Genomic DNA, 24,350 nt, shown 5'->3' on the forward strand with positions numbered 1-24,350 from the left:
ATGGTCATCAGTAAGCGAAGGAGCAATGCAACCTTAAAAAAGAATGAGGTCTCCAAAGACTTTTATATGAAGACATCTGCCATACACTAAATTATAAAACAGGATGTCTAAATATTATACCATTAACCTGAAATTAGTATGTCAACTATACTTCAATGAAAAATTTTTAAATAAAAATAAAAAATAAAATCCCTTCTCAAAATAAATAAGTAAATAAATATAATACCATTAAAATACATGTATATGCTTATGTCTGCATTTTTCAAGTGTGAAAAAACAGGTTAAACGATGGCCGGTGGTATCTCTGGGTGGGGGTAGGACTGCTTTCTCCTTCATAAGCTTCTATGCTGATTTTCTGCAACCAGCCTCCATTACGATTGTAAACCAAACAACTGGAACAGGGTCTGCCTCTCGAGGTTGGCAACTCACCTGCAGATGAGGTAGCCAGGCCTGTTTACACCATGGGTACAGTGGACGCCAATAAGTTTGTCTGTAAAACGGAATAGAGTTAAAGTCATGTTGACACACTACCAACAAGTGATGCGCCTTTCTGGAGAGTGACATTTCTTAGTCACACAACACTACCACTACCCTGAAAAGGAGTAACTCTGAAGAGGAATGTGGTTTTGTGTTTAGGAACATACTATAAAGAATTATCTAATACCAAGTCAAAATTCACTGTCTCTGGGAAACTGTGAAGAGCCCCCAGTTAGACATAGGGTATAGACAGGAGAAGGCCTGGTCAGGTCTGAACAGCTAAACCATATTGAGATAAACCCATCTGTCTTCCTAGAGAGTACCCCTCAGTCATTGATTTAAGTACAGGAAAAGGGAGTGGAAACAAAATCAAAACAGGCTAGAAGAAGAATAAAATTTGGTTTGGAGTGACACAAATGGGAGGATCACTTTTGATGCTGAGTTATTAAAAAGAACAGCTCCCATGGCACTCCCTTCAAGGCCCCAAGGTGCTTCTGCTCCTCCTCTCACTGTCAGATCCCCGCACACCACAGGCCCCTGCACCCCGTCAAGTACCCAGATGAACAGCTCTGCTCCTGTTTTATGATGAAAAAGCAAGACTTGGAAATATGTAAGTCTAAGCTACCCAGCAGGCAAACAGAACAAAGTCTAGACTCAAGTCTAAGATTTCTCCAAGTATGCCACGGTATTTCTTAGTCCAACATTTAAAAACATTATATAGAAATTAAATTTTAAAACTGTAGTTTTTTATTTACACCTGCAAAGTGTAGGTCTGTGACTAGCTGGTGTATCGTAAGAAAGGACTTGTTTTTTCCTGTCTGGATTACTACCTCCCTATTTCTAATCGCTACTATTTCAATTGCTCCTCCATATGGAAGACGGTCTCTTTCCTAAATGTAAACTTGGTTGGGTTACTCCATTGCTTAAAAATCTTCATTTAGCATACAGTAATGCCCACACTCTGAGCACAGCATTTAGAACTCTTTATAAAGATATCAATCTGTGTCTCCAACTGACCTGTAATTCCACAATGATCCAAACTATGGCTTACAAGGACCCGCATGACCCACCTCCCTCCTGCCCCCTGCCAGCCTCTCTGATCCCATTTACTACTGCTCTAAACTCAGTGCTCCCTCCCTACTCCAGCCACACCGACTTCCTTACTAGTCCTCAAACATGCTGAGCATAGTTGTGCTTGTACTTTAGGACACTTTTCCACCACCCCTCTAATACCCAGTGGCTTGGTTCCTCATTACCTTTTAGGCTGGGCTCAAACAACATCTTCATACGCCTTCCCTGACCACCCAGCACACTCCCTCCCCTCTCCATCCTGTTTGGTGCTCTCCAAAGCACTTATCGTCATGACATTCCATGTACTCTCTTCATTCTCTCTCCCCGGCTAGAATGCAGAGGATGGAGGAGCAAGAACTGTCCTCTGCTCCTACTTCCCAGAACAGTGCCTTCAACTTAGCAGGTATCACATAAATATTTGTTGGAAGTGAACATACGAATTCCTCACCCTTTCACACTACCCCCTCACCCAGCGGAGGCTGCCTCTCCATGGCACATGTCCAAGCTCTGTGCCTTTTGTACATTTCCTGATACCTGGGCTGTCCTTTCCTCATTTTAGTGAAATCCTCTCACCACCTAGCCCAGATGCTGTCTCCTCGTGAGGCCTTCCTCAATCTCTCCTCTATCTCTCCCGTTGCACTTAATTCTTTTATTATAATTAACCCACTGTCTTACAGTTGCTACATGTTTAATGTCCTAGATAACTATACATTTCTACTGAACAAAATCTTATTCACACCGTATTCCCATATCCTAACAATAAAACTAAGAGACACTCAGCATTTACTGAATCGATTTATTTTCTGAGTCTCTACCAGTTCTAGGAGGTGGAAAATGCCTTGTCCTCTTCATCTGGGAGCTGGTGTCTGTGGAGGGGCCTATCACAGAGGTGGCCAGAATGGATGATAAGCAAGGCCCCGAGACCGCTACGGCAGAGCCCCGTCAAGTTAGCACCATGGGGGCAGATGACCAACACGGGGCCAGCCTGTGCAACGACTACACCTGAGAGGGACAGAGATTTACCAATGTGCCCTCGGGCACTCTCAAGGACCTTTAGCCCTCATGGAACAGACGGGATGCCGTATGGTAGATCTAGGGAAAGGAGCCTGAAGGAGCGAGCAAGCTGGCAGTGGCTCCCTAACATCTTAAGAGGTGATGTTTCTGTAACTACAATTTACACAAATTAGAAAATTTACCTCCTCTATAGAAGCCCTGCTCAAGGCTCAGCCTCCCAAGTTCTAAAGTCAAAGTGGAGGGAAGATATGTGAATGGGGCTTATGATATTTAAGAGCCAGTGCCCGCATTAAACGACAAGGTTGTAGTTTAAAAGTTAATCTTAAAACTCTTGCCTCTCTCTCTCATCCCCTAACTTCCCACTGCCTTCTCCCTGTTGATATGTGTGTGTGTGTGTGTGTGTGTATACACACACACACACACACACATATGCAATATTACTGTCTGTCCAGCTCAACAGTGTATATTTCTCAAGCTATATTTAGAAAGATGGCAAAATGAACACTTCACACTGTGGGCCAGTCACTTTCCAAAGACAAGAGACCTCAGTTTCAAAATATGACAAATATAATATTCTTGCTGATAGTGAGATGCCAGAAAAAGGCATATGGATCCTTAAAATTCAGAAGCTATTAAGATCTATTTTCAACAGAGTAAGGTAGACTTTAAAGCAGGAACAAGAAAACACTGGCCTTTTTAAGTTCTTTCTGTCTGCAGAATGACAGTAAGAGGTGGCAGTGCCCTTCCCCACTTGAACTCAAAGTGGAAAAATAGCAGGAATATCTTAAATACATATGATGAGGAAGCCACTCCACTGGTCCATTTTTTTCACTTCTAGGGCTCTGTCTCACTCCAAACCTTTGCCTTTTGTTGTCTCTTTTATATACTCTAAGACCCTGAGATTCTTTATCTTTTCCTTTATGTCCCACCTCTTAACCAATATATAAAAGAACGTTTTTATATTTCCCATTCAAATTTTTAAAAAATAGGTGAATAAGCTAGTTCAGTTCATATCTCTCACTAAAATCAGTTTCCAAACTAACTTTGTGGCCATAAGAAGAAGTAACACCTCACTCTATTAGCATCTGACCTCTGACATTTCCACTTTAATAATATTAAACACAATAGGCCCAATGGCAAAACTATTAAAAATATTAAAAACTCCCAACCCCATTCAAAATGCATACTGAAGTTCAGGTAAGAAAAAAAAAAACCCTCACCATTATCTTTATTTTCTTTCAAAAACCCATTAACACCATATTTGAATTTAAAAATAGTGTCATCATCAGGTACCTGATGCCCAATCGTATACATTTTTAAGTAAGGAACAGTTTCTGGTAAGCCCTGTAATGCAAAATAATGAAAATGTGTATTATTTCATTTGTCAGGAAAGAATTAAAAATGAATTAGACGAGCCAGAATAAAACCAAGAGAGTATAATAAACTTGGCATGTCAGTAATTCTGCTAAAAGAGCCAGTTTTCCCCCTAAAGCTGCTTCAATCTGGAAGTATCACTTGCTTTTCATTAAAACTGCAGGATGGATAGTCAATAGGCATCTGCAAGCAAAGTTCATGTGAATGAATGTATATGTAACTAAAAATTACATAAATAGTTCTATCTAATATTTTACATTTTAGGGGCCACAAAGCAGCTGTGATTTAAGTAGAACAGAGTCGGAGAAGAACTTGGATTTGAATTGTGAGACAAAGTGAATTTCAGACACTGTTCAGAGAAATGGTATTCTTGGCTTGGGAGAAAGTAGGTACTGATAAAAGACAGAAGAGCTTAACTGAAAATCCTGTTGTTCTGAACTTAAATGGAAAGTATCAATGTGAACTTTTGATGTATTTTATTTTTAAAGCAAACATAGAAACACATTTCCTAGCTCTGACCCAGCTCTGATAAAAAAGGACTCAGGAGCCAAACTGAGAAGCTCCAACTGGCCAAAGACGGGGCCTCAGTTAAGAATAGTAACTACAATGGAGTCCACAGTGATACAAATAAATAAACAAAATAAAATCTCATTGGTCACCACTAGAGGATACTAGTGAATCAACTCATTATTTTGAAAACTGTTAAATAAAAGGAAAGAATCATGACACTACATCTGGGCAACCAAATAGATAATGAGGGGCAACTTCTCTTGATAGAAATATACCCAGCTAATAAATGAAGAAAACAACAACAGAATTCACCATTTCTCGAAGCCCCGAACAAATTTATGGATGTAGCTATCAATCATCCATGACTGCTAATATCAGAGAAAGACAATCACTAGGAGATATTAGTACTACTACCTCATCAGCAAAGGACTGTTACGAGGATCTACTAAATCAGTGTTTTTGCAAGTAGTTTTTACATGGCAAACTGCTACGCAAATACTAACAAACGTTAGGTGTCATTGTCTCCCAAGGCCATGCAACTGTCAGAAGGAAAATTCTTTCCCACTGATATGCTACATGGGCCAACAGATCATATGGGTTTCTTTATCAGTAGCAAAAGGTATTAGGAACAGAGAGCATGCAGCTGAGAGAACTGTCTTTTCCTCTGATGCTCACACATGCTCAGGCAACTGCTTAACGTAAGTGCTAGGGACATACAAGGTATTCCTTTCTATTAGACTACTACTATTCTTACTACAAGTTTACTTCATTTTCAAAACATAGAACACGAAAGCTTACAGCATTTCTTAAGCACATACAAAGCTTACTGCCAAATATGTAATTAAGGAAACCATTTGGTTACTTTTTTGAACTACTACCCATGAAAGAAGGCCTGGATTCACTTTAATGTAAGATGATAACTACTGAATGACTATGAACTAATACAGTATCTGAAAGGTTCTTTTCAATTAAGGGTTTCACTTACCTCTGGCTTATAATAGCGGTGAGTATATGTTAAATCAATAATCAGTCCAAGTTCTTCATTCTGTTCTTGGACTTTGTTAAAAAGATCCAAGGGAGAAAAGCATTCTTCTGGAGCAAGATTGTCTTCAAAACTCTGGCAGAGAGAATGAGGTAAGAAAGAGCAGATGGGTGCTTAATATCCTTTATTTTATTACCCATTTATTCAAGCCCCGTGATGCTAACAATGAGATGCAAAGGAAAATTTTCACTCTTCTGGAAGTTACAAACTATTGTATAATGCTTTCTTTCAGAAAGATGAGAGGAAGAAAATAAGCTCACTTCTATAATTTATTTCTGTGTTTATTTGTTTCATGTTGGTCTCCCAGCCAGACAGTAAACTCCCGAAGGACCACATCAGTTTTGTCCCACACTGCATCTCCAGCTCCAAGGGGAGTGCCTATAAATATGCACTTACAAATACTTCTAGAGTATTTATATATGTGAAGGGTGGATTTTATTGCTAAACAATTTTTTATGTATTTGGCTTACTTATGTACTCTTTTCCATACTGATATGTTTGGTTATTCAAGTGACAGCAACATACTTTTTTATCAATTAACAGACTAGTTTTTAGAGCAGTTTCAGGTTCACAGAAAAACTGAGTGGAAAGCACAGAGAACTCCCAATTATACCCTCTCTCCTTCACCCGACAAAGACTTACCATCAATATTCCAGAACAGTGTGGTCTGTTTGTTAGAATCAATGAACCAGCACTGATCTATCATTATCAACTGAAGTCCCTAGTTTATGTTATGAGTCACTCAACATACTGTACATTCTATGGGTTTTGACCAATGTATAATGACAAGTATTTACCTTACAGTGACATACAGAATAGTTTCACTGCCCTAAAAAGTACCTATGGTCCAGCAACACTTTAATATAGATTAATATCTGTTACGGCTAGATGCCCCCCTTCCACCATTATTCTTCTCTTTCAAAAATTTCCTGGCTACTTAAGTCTATTCTTCAATATGAATTTTAGAATCAGCCTATTTGAGATGATGATAAATTTACAATTAACGCAAGAAGATTTGACAGATTTATGGTGTTGAGTCTTCTTCATAATATTGTAAAAGTTTTGAAGAGTATATTACATAAAGGCATATACTCTCTCCAGTTTCTCGCAAAGTTGGAGCTGATGGATCAAATACCACCTTCAGCTATCTGAACAATGACTAATTTCAGATAACTAATTTATGTTAACCCTTTAGGAAGCCTTCCTTGATTAACCCTACTATGGTTTTCCCCTCCTTTGAATTCCCAGGTATTTCTCGCCATGGCAAATATTTGACATTTAACATATTCTCCTTTGTATTCCAGTGTGCTTGAGGAGAGACTGGCAAGTACTGAGGCTGCTTTTCTTAGGTGACTTCCATAAATCACACAGGAGACCAATGTTACATTTCCCTGCCACACAGAGATATTTCATCTTCCTAACTCTACTGTATGAACAGGTGGTACACTGGGAGTGGTTCTACAGCCCTGTTATCCCCTTTACCGTACCTTAATCCAAACATTGAATAAAACTACTTGAGTACACAGAGCCAGAAGCTTTTTATAATGAGTGTGCAAGAGACCTGGGGCCACGCGGAGGAAAGGAAACGGAAGAGTCTCCCTGTGCTTCTCTTGCTGGTGGACTTCCAGACAGGCACTGAGCAGGGACCCTCGTGGAATCTCAGGAATCCACTTTTAGAGGCCAGGGAATAGGCAATTGAGGCGTTGGGACGATCACACAGAAAGGAGGAATACAGGAGCAACCTCTCAGGAACTGCAAATACGGGTGGGGAGTCCATTCATTCAACAAAAATTGTTAAGTATTTATTATATGTCAAAAAACACTATGCTTGGGGTTGGTGGATGTAAATAAGAACCACGTGTTTATCTTTATGAAGCGACTAAGATTTTAAGTACAGAGATGCAAAAGAACTGACATAGCAAGTAAAAAAGGAACCCTGACCTATGAGTCACAAATTACATCAATTCCCCATACATTAAAAGTTGAGTTCTTCCACAGACAAATCCACGCTATGCTGGGCAGTTTCATTAGAGACATGAACCTCTTCTCACCTTTTTTATGTCAGTCAAATGCTTTCCCCACCTATTCCTTTCTGAGTTCAATTTTCAGAGTTTCCATGCTGAAATCATGACCATACTGATCCACGTTATTTTTTGGGTTGTGACAGTGGTTAACAAAGGTGTCTCAGTGGCATTTAGTGCGTAGGGTCATAGACGCCAGGCATCTGGCAAAATTCAGAACAGTCCCACAAATGTGTCTTACCCCCTAATGACTTCTGAATGTTCTAGTCAACATTCATGTAGGTGAAAAAACTGTTCGTAAGTTAAGCCTTAGAATCAAACCTCACGAATAAACACGAAGGCTTTTTTTGCAGTTTTAATGTATAATCCATTTTCCAGGACAGTCATCACCTTATCGACCAAGTGAAGGCTTTGCTTTATTTGGAAATCTGCTAAGCAAGAGCTGTTCATGATTATGGAAACTCCGGCCACTTAGGCAAAGTAACTCACCTACATCAGTCCTCATTTAGTTTTTGGATTTCACGGAACAAGTAACTATTTCTTTATGTCTAGCATAGTTATGGCCATTTACTATTGAAATGTAAATACATATTAATTATTATGAATTCCTTTATCTTACTTATTCTTTATGTTATAGTTAGAGCATTACATTGTTTTTCTTTCTTTAAAATTAAGTATGGAAATAGGTTGTACTTATATGAATTTCATTTCAGGATATGAAAGGGTATTACAAAGTATTTGCTACAAAAAAGGGAAAACGAGGTGTGACACAGTTGAGAACCAGTGTTCTACACGGTGAATTTGGATTTCTTAAAGACTACTGCTTACTTTTTTCAAAGGAACTTTGAAAGCAATGAAACGGGTCCCTGGCATCCGCTGTCCAACTGGGCTGTAGTCTTTCCACCTATTAATACATTTTCTTAATAGCCAAATTTTAGGTCAGCCAGTCTCTCTGCATAAATGAAATCTCCTTGAAAATGAAAAACGGAACCCAAAAGTAGGTCCTCTCCTCTCTACTCTGCATTTCACTGTTCCACCTATTCAACCCCACCTAGTATCAACCTATATTCCCCTTCTTTCTGCTTCCCCATCTCGAAAACAGACAAGGCAACAGAACAGTGCAAAGGGCTCAACAAATAAGACACATCTAAAACCAGAGGCGGCCAGAACTTGTGCATCCCCAATAAAATCTAGCCCAATCTTGAACACTAAGGTGCCATTAATACACACATGCTGACTGAAACAGTTTAACTCTTTCACTTTACACTTTATTTTTAGTCCTAATACAACCAATGCCATCAAATGCAACTGTAGTGAACTTCAAGTTCATATTTTAAAAGAAAATTTGATAGACAAGGGGGCCGTGAACTTCACTTAATAAGGCTAGGGGTAACAGTAAAAGGTAGTATTTGAGCTGCCTTCAGTAGGATTTTATATAGAATTAACTAAGGTTAATTCAGCATATCTTAAGCATAGAAAGTTGGGGCAAAAGTGACACAAGATGGGTCTGAGGAAAGAGAGGGGATTCTAGACCACGCAGAGTCTTACGGGCCATTGGAAAAGAGTTTGTTTTTATTCTTAAAGCAATGCTTTTGTACGATATTTACGAGAACTTTCCAAGCTGTCTATTAAAAAGATGTCTTATGTGAAGAACGGAGTGAACGGAAACAAGAATCAATAAATATATACACTAATTAGGACCTAAAAGCAATACATCAGGCAAGTTCTGTATTAGGATGCTGATGGAGGAGAGAGGGCAGATTGAAAAAGATCTTCAGGACATAAAACGAAGGGGACTTAATGAGCTATGAGATGGCGGAAAGCAAGGTCTCAAGGAATAGAGTTCACTGAAAGCAAAGCCTCAAAATTAATCATTTGAATATACAGAGGGCGAGTTCTCAAATGAGACCTGTTAGAAAGCAACAGCATGCCCTTTGTGATTCCTGGAAACAACACACATTTTTTCAGTGAAAAGTTTGGTTGTACTGGTGGGTTTTTCATTCAACCTTTGCTCTTAGTAATATTTTCTGTGCCAAATAGCGCAGCTTGAGGAATGCTGGGGCCTCCATTTTGGTAAGTAAGGGGTGTCCCCAACACTGACAGTCCCATCTTAAAGGGCAGTCCCTCTCTATTTCACCCGGGGAGCCATGGCCCGCGCCTCGCTTTTATAAGGCCCGCGGAGAAATAAAAAAATCATACCGTCCACGTCAGCTACTGTGAGCAGAGCAGCGAAAGCGTCACAGCCTCCCAGGAAGAGGCGCGCGGGCCACGCGCGGAAGCAGCGCTCAGGCAGCTACCGTGGCCCGGGAGCTGCGAGCGGGACGGGCCCGCACCGGGCCGAGGCGGCTCACCTTTCGGGGGCGTGGCTTCCACCCTTCCTTTCGCCGGAGGGCCGTCCGGAAAAGATGCCTCTCTGGCCCCAGCCGTAGCGGGCAGGATGCCATTGGTTCATCTGAGCCCCAAGACGCCGTCCACCAAGCACCAAGAGCCCCAAAGCCGCCAGTCCGGCTCCCTCTCGGCCAGAACAAGACTTCGGTCCGGAAGAGTTTAGGCAGCAGCACCCACACCACCTCGGCTCCTTCTACTGCGCATGCGGCACCGCCCGTGGTGATGTCGTCCCCGCGCCGGCCGACGGGATGCTGGAGGCCACAGCGCCCTCCTTAGCCGGCGGTGGGTAGCGCAGGTCGATGAGCTTTCATACCCACCAGAATTCAAGTAGTACAGGACATGGGATCAAAGTCAAGTCCCACTCCTCCGTTTCCTTGTGCGGTTCTTCGGACATTTTCCAAGGGCTTAGATTCACATTTGCTGTATATGTATTTAAGTATATAAGTACCTGTTTTTACAGACATGGGTATCCTCTATTTTACATAAAAGCACCATACTATATGAAAGGGTATCTCGCCGCGACCCTCCTTACCCCACAACGACTCAGGAGACACAGAGAGAGGGAGCAGCAGCTCGTGGGTGAGGAAGCGTGTTTTTAAGGAGTAGCGATAAGGGTCCGTTCTGCGATGGTGACTGGATCTTAAGGGGTGGGCGACCATCCCGGTCGGTGGTGATTGGATCTTAAGGAGTGGGGAGTCTTAGCGTGCCAGAATTTGCCTTCACTATATGTATTTCCTAAAATCTATATTAGATGCTGATTTTCCTGGTCAATTTATGCAAACATCCTTTCTATTCTTTCTAAAGGCTGCAAAGTACTCCTGTGATTATAAGTACCACAATTTGCATAACCTGTCCAATATTGATTAACTTTCAATTGTTTTCAATTTTCTGTCCTCCTTAAAGACAGGCTGCAATGTGAGCATCGTTATACATGTGTTCGGGGAGCCTTGTGTGCTTTCCTCGGTTCTTCTCGCCACGACAAAGAATTGAAGGGCAGAGACACAGTAGTGAAGCAGAGTAAAAGTTTTATTTAAAATTACTTAGAGAAAAAAAAATACAGGCGACCTCAGAGAGAGAGAGGAGCACCGTGAAAGGTTGAAAAGAGAGACTTTAAAATTAAAAGGTTATGCACTTAGAAAGTGCGGGCGACCTCAGAGAGAGGAGTGCCTAGTTAGGGGTTTTAGTTGCTTGCTGTCTGTTGCCTAACACATGTATACAACTGTATCTAAATTCCTAGTAGAATTGCTGGAATGAAGAATATGCAAACTTAAAATTTTGCAAGATACTGCTTAACTACTCTCCAAAAATATTGTATCAAAGTACATACCCACTCTTAGTGAAACTTCTTTTGGGTTCCTGTCATGTGCCAGGTATCATGCTAGAGGTGGATAAACATGTGTTTACATTTTTAGAAAATACCAAGAAATAACCAAGAGGTAAGAATGAAGCTTGAGTCTGAAATGTGCACACAGTATCAGGCATAGGTATCTGTACTTGTTAGAAAAATTCTGAATTTTGCCACAGCGAGACAGCAAAGGCAGCATGTCCCACAGTACGTCTGAAGGCAGAGTACTAAATCCTAGATTAAACTGTAGAAAATTATAATAGTGAACTTTTTTACTAATTTCTGAAAGTACCTTTCATACACTGTTAGTATTCTTCACAACCATTTAGAGCTGGGAAAACAAGAGTCAGAAAAGCCAGGGTTACTGAATGAATGAATGAATGAATGAATCGGTAAAAAGATCACTAGCTTTAACATCGGTGGGACAGTCATATTCTGACCACGCTAAAATACACAAGCATTTACAATTTTAATTATAATAATTAAAAGTCAGTCAATATTAGTAAATTGCTATTTGGAAAAAGAAAAGACATAAATTATTAGCACAGCATAGTTTGCAAAGTTACAATTAGGCAATTCAAATTTGGTGCTAAGTATTCTTTCAGAATTCATGAAAAAATACCTTTTTAGAATAAAATCATAAAAAATTAGAATTCATGAAAAAAATCACCAATAGGCATGTAGAGGCCAAAAAGTACAAATGGTACAAATATCTACAGACATGACAATATACAATCTGTGACATAAATCTATCAGAAACTAGAAAAACTGTATTGATCCTGCACTTCCAGTTTGCTAAAAGATAAGTGGAAACAAACTCAGTTATAGCTGACACAAGAAAATCCAGACTGAGGCATAACAGGGTTTCCAGAAAGCATGTGAACTAACAAAGATTGGGTCTTTAGATGGGACTGCATTGAACATGAGGTATAAGAATGCCTTGATAGGTATGTAGTGGAATGGAAAATATAGGAATGAGGGATATCTGGAGCACTGAACCACCAAAAAATTGACACTAACAAAATCTACTGCTATCTGGTAGGGCCCCCAGGTACCAAACCCCAGGGGTTTAAGGGATTTCAGTCTTTAATCAAATCAAAAAGTGACAATGGAGAGAGTAAGGAAGAGCCTCAGGGGTGGATCAGCTTGTTATGTTATACCAAGACAGTCCCAGTTATCCCGAAGAGTACAAAATACAGGAGGTGGGTATGCGGGACAAGACAATATCTAACCATAAAAACAAGTCTTTAGGTCAGGGTAGGGCTTAATGCTAAGTTCCAGAGTGTTAGACCAAAGCTCTTTAGGTTCTGAAGAAACAGATTCAGATTACCCAGAAATAGGCTAGACAGCTTGCTCATGCCAAAATTGTCACTCTTCATTGCCTACGGCACCTCTTGGTATCAGACTTTGAGACCTGGTTCCAAATCAAATCTCGCAAATGGATATTATGCACATACCATCCTTTAAAAATACACCTGTTGATGACAAATAGTGATTTTACAGCATCTTACTATGTTGATGGACAGTGACTGTGAACAGGGATGTGGGGGGGACTTGGTGAAGGGGGGAGTCTAGTAAACATAATGTCCTTCATGTAATTGTAGATTAATGATACCAAAATAAAAAAAATTTTTTTTAAATACACCTGTTGAAAAGGATTAAAGGTGGTGGTGTCAGAGGTGAGACAGAGGCTTCCTCCTAAAACCGCATATAATATGAAAATATAATTAACACAACTAATTCTGAAAGAGCAACAGGAAAGAGGACTGCACCAGACTGTATACTCCTGGAAAAAAGAGCAGATCTCACAGAACAGGGTAATGTAACAAAGCTGTGGCCTGGTGGGACCCAACCTTCCCCTACCCCAGCTCACCAGCAGGAAGAAGAGAATCAGAAGGAGTGGGGAGGGAGTGGAAGCCTGGGACTGATGAGTTCCTAACTCTGGCGATCTGCCCTGGAAGCACAAACCTACATTTCATGGTGCTTGCATGATACTCTTGTGATTATGGGGTTGGAAAGGTAGGACAGGCAGAATTCCTGGAGAGACAGAGATTCCAGCTACTTGTGGAAAGCAGGGATCCATATCCCGATGCTCTTGGACAAAAGAAAGTTGGACAGTCTGAGAAACATCCTAACAAGGAAGCCCTTAGCAAGAGGGCTGCTAAAGGGGCAAGGGTTGCACAGAGCTTACTGCTCATGAGAAAGGACAGGTAGACAAAATTATCTGGGTGCACTCTTCCCAGCAGGTTGGGAGCTTTCAAGATCTTCAGATACTCCACCTCCCTGGCTGCCTACACACCTCAAAGGACCCCCCTCCGTGATACGCAGCCTACTGCGCCTTTTTCCTGGCCAGCCCCAGCTGGCTTGCAAACCAGCAAACCCTACCCTGGCATTAGGCCAGCCAGAGGGAAGATCTGTCTACAGAAACTGCAAATGCAAAGCATAGAGGCTTATACCTGCATGCTCAGCCCACTGGTTCAGGCAGTGGAGATAGGCATAGTGGCCAGGAAGCACGAAACAGCTCTTTCCTCCCCCCAGTCACCAATACCACTCCCCTGCGACCCCTGACATTGCTTCAGTGGCTGAGCAGCTCCAGAGAGTAGAGCTTCTGGGCACTAGAAGGTGCCATATACAAATATGAAACACCAAAGGAACCTGGTTCAGAGTAAAACTATTAATACGACTCCTGAGAAAGATTTAAATGACATCAACCTCATGAATCTTCCTGAAAGGGACTTCAAAATAAAAATCATTAACATGCTCATGGAGGTATGGAAAGATACTCAAGAACTCAGGAATGAATCCTGGTCAGTGATCCAATCGTTGAAGAGCACAATGGAGGGTATTAAAAGCAGATTGGATACAATGGAGGAGATGATAAATGAAATAGAAACTAGAGAAGAGGAATACAAAGAAGTTGAGGCACAGAGAGAAAAAAGGATCTCTAAGGATGAAAGAATATTGAGAGAACTGTGTGATCAATCCAAATGGAACAATATTCACATTATAGGGGTACCAGAAGAAGAAGAAGAGAGAAAAATGGATAGAAAGTGTCTTTGAGGAGGTAATTGCTGAAAACTTCCCCACTATGGGGAAGGAGATAGTCTCTCAGGCCATGGAGGTACACAGATCTCCCAACACAAGGGACAGAAGGAAGACAATATATAGTAATTAAAATGGCAAAGATCAAGGATAGGGACAGACTATTAAAAGCTGCCGGAGAAAGAAATAAGATTACATACAAAGGAAAGCCCATCAAGCTATCATCAGACTTCTCAACAGAAACCTTACAGGCCAGAAGGGAGTGGCATGATGTATTTACTACAAAGAAGCAGAAGGGCCTTGAATCAAGATTACTTTATCCGGCAAGATTATCATTTAAATTTGAAAGAGGGATTAAACAATTTCCAGATAAGCAAAAGCTGAGATAATTTACCTCCCACAAACCATCTCTACAGTCTATTTTGGAAGGACTGCTATAGATGGAAGTGTTCCTAAGGTTTAATAGCTGTCACCAGAGGTAATAAAACCACAGTAAAGAAAGTGGAACAGCTAATTACCAAGCAAATGCAGAATTAAATTAACTACCCCCAAAGTCACTAGTCAATCAAGGGATAGACAAACACTACAGAATATGATACCTAATATGTAAAGAATGGAGGAGGAAGAAAAAGGAGGAGAAAAAAAAAGAACCTTTAGATTGTGTTTATAATAGCATATTAAGTGAGTTGAGTTAGAGTCTTAGATAGTAAGGAAGTTAACCTTGAACCTTTGGTAACCATGAATCTAAAGCCTGCTGTGGCAATAAGTACATACCTATCTATAATCACCCTGAATGTAAATGGACTGAATGCACCAATCAAAAGACATAGAGTCACTGAATGGATAAAAACACAAGACACATCTATATGCTGCCTACAAGAGACTCACTTTAAACCCAAAGACATACACAGACTAAAAGGGAAGGGATGGAAAAAGATATTTCATGCAACTAATAGGGAGAAAAAAGCAGGTGTTGCAGTACTTGTACCAGACAAAATAGACTTCAAAACAACAAAAGTCACAAGAGACAAAGAAGGACATTACATAATGATAAAGGGGTCAATCCAACAAGAAGACATAACCATTATAAATATCTATGCACCCAACACAAGAGCACCTACATAAGTGAAACAAATACTAACAGAATTAAAAGGGGAAATAGAATGCAATGCATTCATTCTAGGAGACTTCAACATTCCACTGACTCTGAAGGACAGATCAACCAGACAGAAAATAAGTAAAGAGACAGAAGCACTGAACAACACATTAGAACAGATGGACCTAACAGACATCTACAGAACTCTACACCCAAAAGCAGCAGAATACACATTCTTCTCAAGTGGACATGGAACATTTTCAAGAATAGATCATATACTAGGCCACAAAAAGCGCCTTGGTAAATTCAAAAAGATTGAAATTGTACCAACCAGTTTCTCAGACCACAAAGGTATGAAACTAGAAATAAATTATGCAAAGAAAATGAAAAATCCCCCAAACACATGGAGGCTTCACAACATGCTCCTAAATAACAAATGGATCAATGACCAAATAAAAACAGAGATCAAGCAATATATGGAGACAAATGACAAAAATAATTCAACACCACAAAATCTGTGGGATGCAGCCAAGGCCATGCTAAGAGGAAAGTATATTGCAATACAGGCCTACCTCAGGAAAGAAGAACAATTCCCACATGAGCAGTCTAAACTCACAATTAATGAAACTAGAAAAAGAATCAGAAATGAGGGCCAAAGTCAGTAGAAGGAGGGACATAATAAAGACTAGAGCATAAATAAATAAAATCGAGAATAAAACAATAGAAATAATCAATGAAAGTAATAGCTGGTTCTTTGAGAAAATAAACAAAATAGATAAATCCCTAGCCAGACTCATCAAGAAAAAAAGTGTGTCTACACACATAAACAGAATCAGAAATGAGAAAGGAAAAATCACTATGGATACCACAGAAATACAAACAATTATTAGAGAATACTATGAAAAATTATATGCTAACAAATTGGATAACCTAGAAGAAATGGACAACTTCCTAGAAAAATACAACCTTCCAAGGCTGATCCAGAAAGAAACAGAAAATCTGAACAGACAAATTACAAGCAATGAAATTGAACTGGTAATCAAAAACCTGCCTAAGAACAAAACACCTGGACCAGATTACTTCACTGATGAATTTTATTAAACATTTAGTGAAGACCTAATACCCATCCTCCTTAAAGTTTTCCAAAGAGTAGAAGAAGAGGGAATACTTCCAAACTCATTCTATGAGTCCAGCATCACTCTAATACCAAAACCAGGCAAAGACACCACAAAAAAAGAAAATTACAGCCCAATATCCCTGATGAATATCGGTGCAAAAATACTCAAAAAAATATTAGCAAACTGAATTCAAACAAAAATACATCAAAACAGTAGGATTTATTCCAGGGATACAAGGATGGTACAACATTTGAAAATCCATCAACATCATCCACCACATCAACAAAAAGGACAAAAACCACATGATCATCTCCAGAGATGCTGAAAAAGCATTTGACAAAATTCAACATCCATTCATAATAAAAACTCTCAACAAAATGGGTATAGAGGGCAAGTACCTCAACATAATAAAGGCCATATATGACAAACCCATAGCCAAGATCATACTTAACAGTGAGAAGCTGAAAGCTTTTCCTTTAAGATTGGGAACAAGACAAGGATGCCCAGTTTCCCCACTTCTATTCACCATAGTACTGGAGGTCCTAGCTCCAGCAATCAGACAACACAAAGAAATGAAAGGCATCCAGACTGGCAAGGAAGAAGTTAAATCATCCCTGTTTGCAGATGACATGATATTGTACATAAAACACCCTAAATAATCCACTCCAAAACTACTAGATCTAATATCTGAATTCAGCAAAGTTGCAGGATACAAAATTAATATGCAGGAAGCTGTGGCATTCCTATACACTAACAATGAACTAGCAGAGAGAGAAATCAGGAAAATAATTCCATTCACAGTTGCATCAAAAAGAATAAAATACCTAGGAATAAACCCAACCAAGGAAGTTAAAGACCTATACTCTGAAAACTATAAGACACTCATGAGAGAAATGAAAGAAGATACCAATAAATGGAAACACATCCCATGCTAGTGTGTAGGAAGAATTAATACTGTCAAAATGGCCATCCTGCCTTAAACAATCTACAGATTCAATGCAATTCCTATAAAAATACCAACAGAATTCTTCAACAAACTAGAGAAAATCATTCTAAAATTCATATGGAACCACAAAAGACCCCACATAGCCAAAGTAACCCTGAGAAGGAAGAATAAAGTGGGTGGGATTATGCTCGCCAACTTCAAGCTCTACTACAAAGCCACAGTAATCAACAATTTGGTACTGGCACAAGAACAGACCCATATACCAATGGAACAGACTAGAGAGCCCTGATATAAACCCAACCATATATGGTCAATTAATACATGATAAAGGAGCCATGGACATACAATGGGGAAATGACAGCCTCTTCACCAGCTGACGTTGGCAAAACTGGACAGCTACATGCAAGAAAATGAAACTGGTTATTGTTTAACCCCATACACAAAAGTAAACTTGAAATAGATCAAAGACCTGAATGTAAGTCATGAAACCATAAAACTATTAGAAGACAGCATAGGCAAAAATCTCCTGAATATAAGCACCAGCAACTTCTTCCTGAACACATCTCCTTGAGCAAGGGAAACAAAAGCCAAAATGAACTCATGGGACTACATCAAACTAAAAAGTTTCTGTACAGCAAAGGACACTATCAACAGAACAAAAAGGCATCCTACAGTATGGGAGAATATATTTGTAAATGACATATCTGACCAGGGGTTAACATCCAAAATATATAAAGAACTTACATGCCTCAACACCCAAAAAGCAAATAACCAGATTAAAAAATGGGCAGAGGATATGAAGAGACAGTTCTCCAAAGAATAAATTCAGATGGCCAATATACATGAAAAGATGCTCCACATCACTAATCATCAGGGAAATGCAAATTAAAACCACAATGACATATCACTTCACATCAGTAAGGATGACCAGCATGGAAAAGACTAAGAACAACAAATGCTGGCGAGGATGCTGAGAAAGGGGAATCCTCCTAACTGCTGATGGGAATGTAAGCTAGTTCAACCATTGTGGAAAGCAATATGGAGGTTCCTCAACAAACTAAAAATAGAAATATCATTTGATCCGGGAATCCCACTCCTTGGAATTTACCCAAAGAATACAACTTCTCAGATTCAAAAAGACATAAGCACCCTATGTTTATTGCAGCACTTTTTACAATAGCCAAGATATGGAAGCAGCCTAAGTGTCCATCAGCAGATGAATGGATAAAGAAGAGGTGGTACATATACACAATGGAATACTATTCAGCCATAAGAAAGAAACAAATCCTACCATTTGCAACAACATGTATGGAGCTGGAGGACATTATGCTCAGTGAAATAAGCCAGGTGGAGAAAGACAAGTGCCAAATGATTTCCCTCATTTGTGGAGTATAACAACGAAGCAAAACTGAAGGAACAAAATAACAGCAGACTCAGAGACTCTAAGAAGGAACTAGTGGTTACCAAAGGGGAGGGGTGTGGGAGGCTGGGTGGGGAGGGAGGGAGAAGGGGATTGAGGGGTATTATGTTTAGTACACATGGTGTGCAGGATCAGGGGGAAACCAGTGTAGCACAGAGAAGGCAAGTAGTGGATCTGTGGCATCTCACTACACTGTTGCACAGTGACTGCATTGGGCTTTGGGTGAGGACTTGATTATATGGGTTAATGTAGTAACCACATTGTTTTTTCATGTGAAACCTTCTTAAGAGTGTATATCAATAATACCTTAATAAAAAATATTTAAATAAGATAATTTTATATATGCAATTTATAACATACCTTATTACCATTTATAAAATCTGTTTTCTATTTTTGCTGATTGTAAAAATGCAATTAATGTTTGTATGTTGATCTTGCAGTCCTTGTGTTATACTAACCTATTAATTCCTATAATTTGTCTATGGATTACATTGTTTTATTCAAATAGAAAAAAAAATACACCTTTTATTCATGTTTCCCTTGACACTTATTCTATTCTGGCTTTATATATGCTTTCCCTCATATGGGAGATGCCAGTAAGCATGTTATTTCTCATTATCTATACACTTTCTCCATCATAGGTATTCCTAAAATTAAAAACTGATAAGAAGCCTGGATACACAGGTCAAGCCTTCCAGCATCTCTGTTCCACTTTTCAAATTCAACACATAACAGGAATTCCTTACAACCCTCAAGGCCAAGATACGGTGGAAAGAGCCCACCTCACACTTAAAAATCAATTATTTAAACAGGAGGGGGGAAAATATGGGACCTCCCCCCGCAAACCAACTAAACGTTGCTTTATTTACATTTAATTTTCTCTCAGTGGGTGAGCAAGGCCTCACAGCAGCAGACAGATTTTAAACATCTTGTAACAACAAATTTGCATTAGGCAAATGGAAAGACCCCCTAATGGGTCTTTGGCAAGGACCTGTCCTGGGACTTATCTGGTGGAGAGGCCATGATCGTGTTTCCCTAAGTCTGTTGCAGGTCCTCGTTGCCTCCTTGAGTGACTGGTCCAGCATCATCATATAGCGGTCGATTCTCAAGATGAGGATGAGGACCTCCCCAGAATTCTGATGCCTGACATCACAACAAACGTGCAGAGCCCATCCTCTGATGTGGGGGCTGCTCCACAGGCTGACTCAGGAGAGAAAGGCGATGATCAGACAAGATCTGACTCTGACTCCAGATAAGCTGCTTCTGGCGATGCTCGCCATCATCACCATCCAGGTGGGATTAGTACAAGAAGAGACCTACTGGACCTTTTATCTGAATCCCCCAGTGTTACACCCAGTTACCTGGGGTGATGAATCGGTCCCAGTATCTGTTAATGACTCCCAGGTCCCAGGAGGGCACCCAGGACAAGATGGGCCATGCTGGCAGCACTCAGCACTATTTAATTATTCTGGACAGACGGTGGATCCTCCTTTATGTGGCATCCACTAACCCATGGATGGATGCTTATTGCTAGGGCATGTAACTAAAACTGCTGCAGGAGGTGCCCAGGTAGCTACCATTTCTGGGCCCTGGGACCTTGAGAAACACCTATCCATGATCTTTTTTATAGGGCTACCTGCTACCACCATTGTTGTGGCCCCAACTCATCCTCCTTTACCTTACTGAGCAAACACCACCAACGTAGAATTGGAAAATTAGTCCATTGGGTAGACTGTGCTCACCTTCTGGCTTCCCAACACAAACTTAGTCATTCCTCGGAATTAGTGTTCGACTAGTCCCATCGCTTAACTGGACCTGTCTGAGATGGGATGACACCTGGAGGATATATATCACCCATTTTTACCACCTCACGGCATAAGATGCAATGCAAGTTGTGGCATATTTAGGCTGCCACAGAATATGTTAACTTTTCCTCCCCCTCCTCGACTGCCTCACATCTTATGCATCCTTATGGGGCACAAACCTGCATACGACCCCTGTATGTGCTGCTTGTAGGACCTTTTACTGTCTCTTTCCAGGGAAATTGGTATAACATTACCTGAATAAACTGCAATCTAACCACATGTCTACATGGAATAAAGAGAAGAATGTCCTAGTCCTTTGCCAACCACCATATATTATGTTGCCCTCTAATCTACCTGAACCATGGTATGATGACCCGGGGGCACAAGCCCTTGTGGAGATGAAGAATGACCCCTTCAGAAGGTGGAGAGCTTTTGCACTCATAATTGCTGGATTAGTGGCTGCTATTTCTATTCTCATCACTGTTGTTACTACAGCTGTGGCTCTCTCACAATCCATACACACTGTCCAATATGTTAATCAGCTGGCTCATAACACTCTCAAGCTCTAAAAACTCAGGAAGACATTGATATAAACATAGAGAGCCAACTTGCCGCCTTGGAAAGTACAGTGACAGCCATAGGTGATGAGGTGGAAACCCTCCAATGGCAGTTACGGCTTCAATGCTGTGCTGCGTACAGGAGTGTCAGTGTTACCAATGCACCTTGTAATAGTTCACATTGGGAATGGAACAAAATTCTTAGCTATCTCCTAGGAGTATGGCACCATACAAACCTTAGCCTTGATCTACATAACTTGCATCATGAGATATTAGACATTCAAAAAGCTCGATTAGATATAATAAACCCCCAAGACCTGGCAAAGCAGGTTGTGGAACATCTTAAAGTCTTCAATCCTTTCAGTATGCTGAAACATATTCTCTGGTACCTGCTTGCTTTAGTGTTTGCCTATTATTTTATTTAGCCTATTATTAGTTGGTTGGCGAGCCCTCAAGAAAATAATTCATGCAGACTGATTGAACCTACATCATCTACAGCTTCAACTAAAGAAACAGGAAAGAGAGCTCCAGGAGGGAAGAGAGCTCCCAGCTTTGCCTTGAGATGGAGATTTTTCCAGTCTTTTCACTGCCTTTTCAATTTTCTGGTTCCGTTATCTCTCTCTTTCTTTCTCCAACAAAGCCCTTTTTAAATCTCCCTGCTGCATACAACAGGGAGGCCATTTTCTATTGTCTACTGTAGTCCAAAAGTCAGGATTCTGCTGGCTGGCGAGGGAACCCCAGCAGGTGCTGGGCATGAAGGCCATGGGGGCATAAACCACCAAGGAGACAGAGAACTGATGCTTTTAAAGCATGCTGCTTCTCTCTCACTCGCATGCCTCACATTACCCTTCTTGGTCCCAGAGGATGACTGGTTAGCCAGAGATGGATAAGATTCCTCAAGGGAGGAACAACCTAAGACAAGCACAATCGCAGAAGGGCCATCAGGAGAGAACTTGGGGGCCAACAGAGGTGGGGCACAGACCCTCACCCCCTCAACCTTGCAGAGGCCTGAACCTTCACCATCTCCTCCTCCCACAGCTGTTTTGCTGCCCACACTCAACTCAGATCAAAATCCAGGCTATGGACCCTCATTGAACTGAAAACTATTTTTTTTTTAGTATTATTAGTGTACAATTAGATGAGCAATGTTATGGTTACTAGACTCCCCCCATTATCAAGTCCCCACCACATAACCCATTACAGTCACTGTCCATCAGTGTAGTTAAGATGCCACAGTCACTATTCATCTTGTTGTGCTACACTGTCTTCCCTGTGACACCCCCCCCACAAATACCACATGATTCAACAGGCTAACAATGCATGGCATTCCCTCTCCCAGTGTGGTGATAAAATGTTCTTTAAAAAGTCTGTATTTTTGTATTTGAATGTAAAAGAAGAATAGAAAAATATTTGACTTGCTCTTACTGATTGACTAATCCTAGCTCTGGTGAACTGGAATTTACTATAATATTTTATTTTTGTTTTATGCTTAATCTATCTACATCGATCTATCTATCATCTATATCTATCTATCAACTATCTATCCATCTATATCTATTATCTGTCTACCTCCCTACCTCCCTACCTTCCTTCCTCTCCTTCTTTCATTCAATTTTTTCATTCTCTTTCTTCCTTCCTACTTTTTCTTTCCTTCTCTTTTCTCTATTTCTCTTTATTCTTATTTTTCCCAAGATTTCTCATGCTTTTGTGATTCTTCTTTCACACTGAGCAGCCTCTTGTTTTAGGTAATTTCAAGTCCCACCTTCTCAAGCAGAAGCAGCATTTGAAGCTTTCCTTGCAGAAAAGTGCAAGTGAGCGATCCAAGCCCCAGCAATCAGAGTCAACCAGAGAGACCTATGATTATTGAGGGTCCAGACAGGGATAGTATTGCTGTTCCTAGAAGGATCTCAGTGTTTCTCAGAGCATGCTTCCTATCAGCATAGGCCCCAAAGACTGCCTTTCTGCTCTTCTGAGATTCCATAAACTATATAATATCTTTTCTTAAACAATTTTTTATTTTATAATAGCTTTAGCTTCACAGAAAAATCGTGAAGATATACCAAGAGCTTCCAAATACTCCCACCCATTTCCCCTGTTATTAACATCTTACATTAATATGGTACATTCGTCCTAATTAATGAACCAATATCAATATATTATTAATAGCTAAAGCGCATACTTTATTCAGATATCCTTCATTTCCCATAATGTCCTTTTTCCATCCTAGGGTTTCCTTTAAGATCCTACATCACGTTTAGTCACCATGTTTCTTAGGCTCCTCTTGGCTGTGACAGTTTCTCAGATGTTTCTTGTTTTTGAGGAACTTGACAATTTTGAGGAGCTGTGGTCAGGTATTTTGTAGAATGTCCCTCTATTTGGGCTTGACTGATGCTTTTCATCAGACTGGTGTAATGTGTTTTGGGAGGAAGACTTCAGAGGTAAACTGCTACTTTCATGATGAGTACATGCTGTCAATACGACACAGAACTCTTGTCGTTGACTCTGATCTCCAGGCTGATGTCATGTTTGTTAGGGCCCATTCACTGTGAAGTTCCTCTTTTCCCCCCACTCCCCATGTTGTGCTCTTTGGAAGGAAGTCTCTGTCTTAGTCCATTTGGGCTTTTATGACAAAATACCACACATTGAGTAGTTTATAAAGCACAGAGATTTATTTCTTGTAGTCCTGGAAGCTGGAAGCCTGAGATCAGGGTGCTAACGTGGTTGAGTGTGGGATCTCTTCCAGCTCACAGACTTTTGGTTGTGTCTTCACATGGCGGAAGAGGCAAGCAAGTTTTCTAGGGCCTCTTTTATTAGGGCGCTAATACCATTCCTGAAAACTGTACCCTCAAGACCTTATAACTTCCTAAAGCCTCCCACCCCAATATTATCAGGTAAGGAATTTCAACATATGAATTTTGGGGGCTTATAAACATACAGACCATAGCAGTCACTGTGTGCAGCCCCCACTTAATGGGGAGTTTTGTTCTACTTTTTTGAGGATGGAATATCTACATAAATTATTTGCAATTTTTATAAATGGGAGATGTATTATTTATTTACTTATTCAAAATTTATTTATATTAGTATGGATCCATGGATTTTATACTATAAAAAAGCAGGATTG

General features: G+C 40.3%; 1 protein-coding gene across 5 annotated transcripts; it reads right to left on the bottom strand.

The window, feature by feature from the left end:
* Nucleotides 1-425: 425 nt before the first annotated feature.
* Nucleotides 426-10,371, bottom strand: LOC108404237 (RNA/RNP complex-1-interacting phosphatase-like). 5 transcript variants are annotated; one of them, XM_073211753.1, is made up of 5 exons: nucleotides 9,861-10,085; nucleotides 8,338-8,413; nucleotides 5,432-5,563; nucleotides 3,783-3,906; nucleotides 426-490 (listed from the first exon to the last, which is right to left on the bottom strand). In XM_073211753.1, exons 1-5 carry the CDS (start codon nucleotides 9,959-9,961, stop codon nucleotides 426-428), a joined length of 498 nt encoding a protein of 165 aa, XP_073067854.1. In that variant the 5' UTR covers nucleotides 9,962-10,085. The 5 variants fall into 5 exon arrangements, 1 of the variants encoding a protein (XP_073067854.1); XR_012120680.1 differs by lacking the exons at nucleotides 3,783-3,906; nucleotides 8,338-8,413 and having other exon boundaries at nucleotides 450-490; nucleotides 9,861-10,208; XR_005055899.2 differs by lacking the exons at nucleotides 426-490; nucleotides 3,783-3,906 and having other exon boundaries at nucleotides 5,512-5,563; nucleotides 9,709-10,370.
* Between the last annotated feature and the right edge of the window lie 13,979 nt (nucleotides 10,372-24,350).

Source organism: Manis javanica, chromosome 1 (genome assembly GCF_040802235.1).
Source record: "Manis javanica isolate MJ-LG chromosome 1, MJ_LKY, whole genome shotgun sequence".
NCBI classification, from domain to species: Eukaryota; Metazoa; Chordata; class Mammalia; order Pholidota; family Manidae; genus Manis; species Manis javanica.

What these genes read in the sequence shown, in the direction of transcription:
- LOC108404237 (XM_073211753.1), bottom strand. Translation starts at nt 9,961, where the DNA reads ATGAACCAATGGCATCCTGCCCGCTACGGCTGGGGCCAGAGAGGCATC. An exon ending in GGAAGCCACGCCCCCGAAAG is followed by an intron (nt 8,414 to 9,860) that starts GTGAGCCGCCTC and finishes ATGTATTAATAG; the next exon opens with GTGGAAAGACTACAGCCCAG. An exon ending in ACCGCTATTATAAGCCAGAG is followed by an intron (nt 3,907 to 5,431) that starts GTAAGTGAAACC and finishes TTTGCATTACAG; the next exon opens with GGCTTACCAGAAACTGTTCC.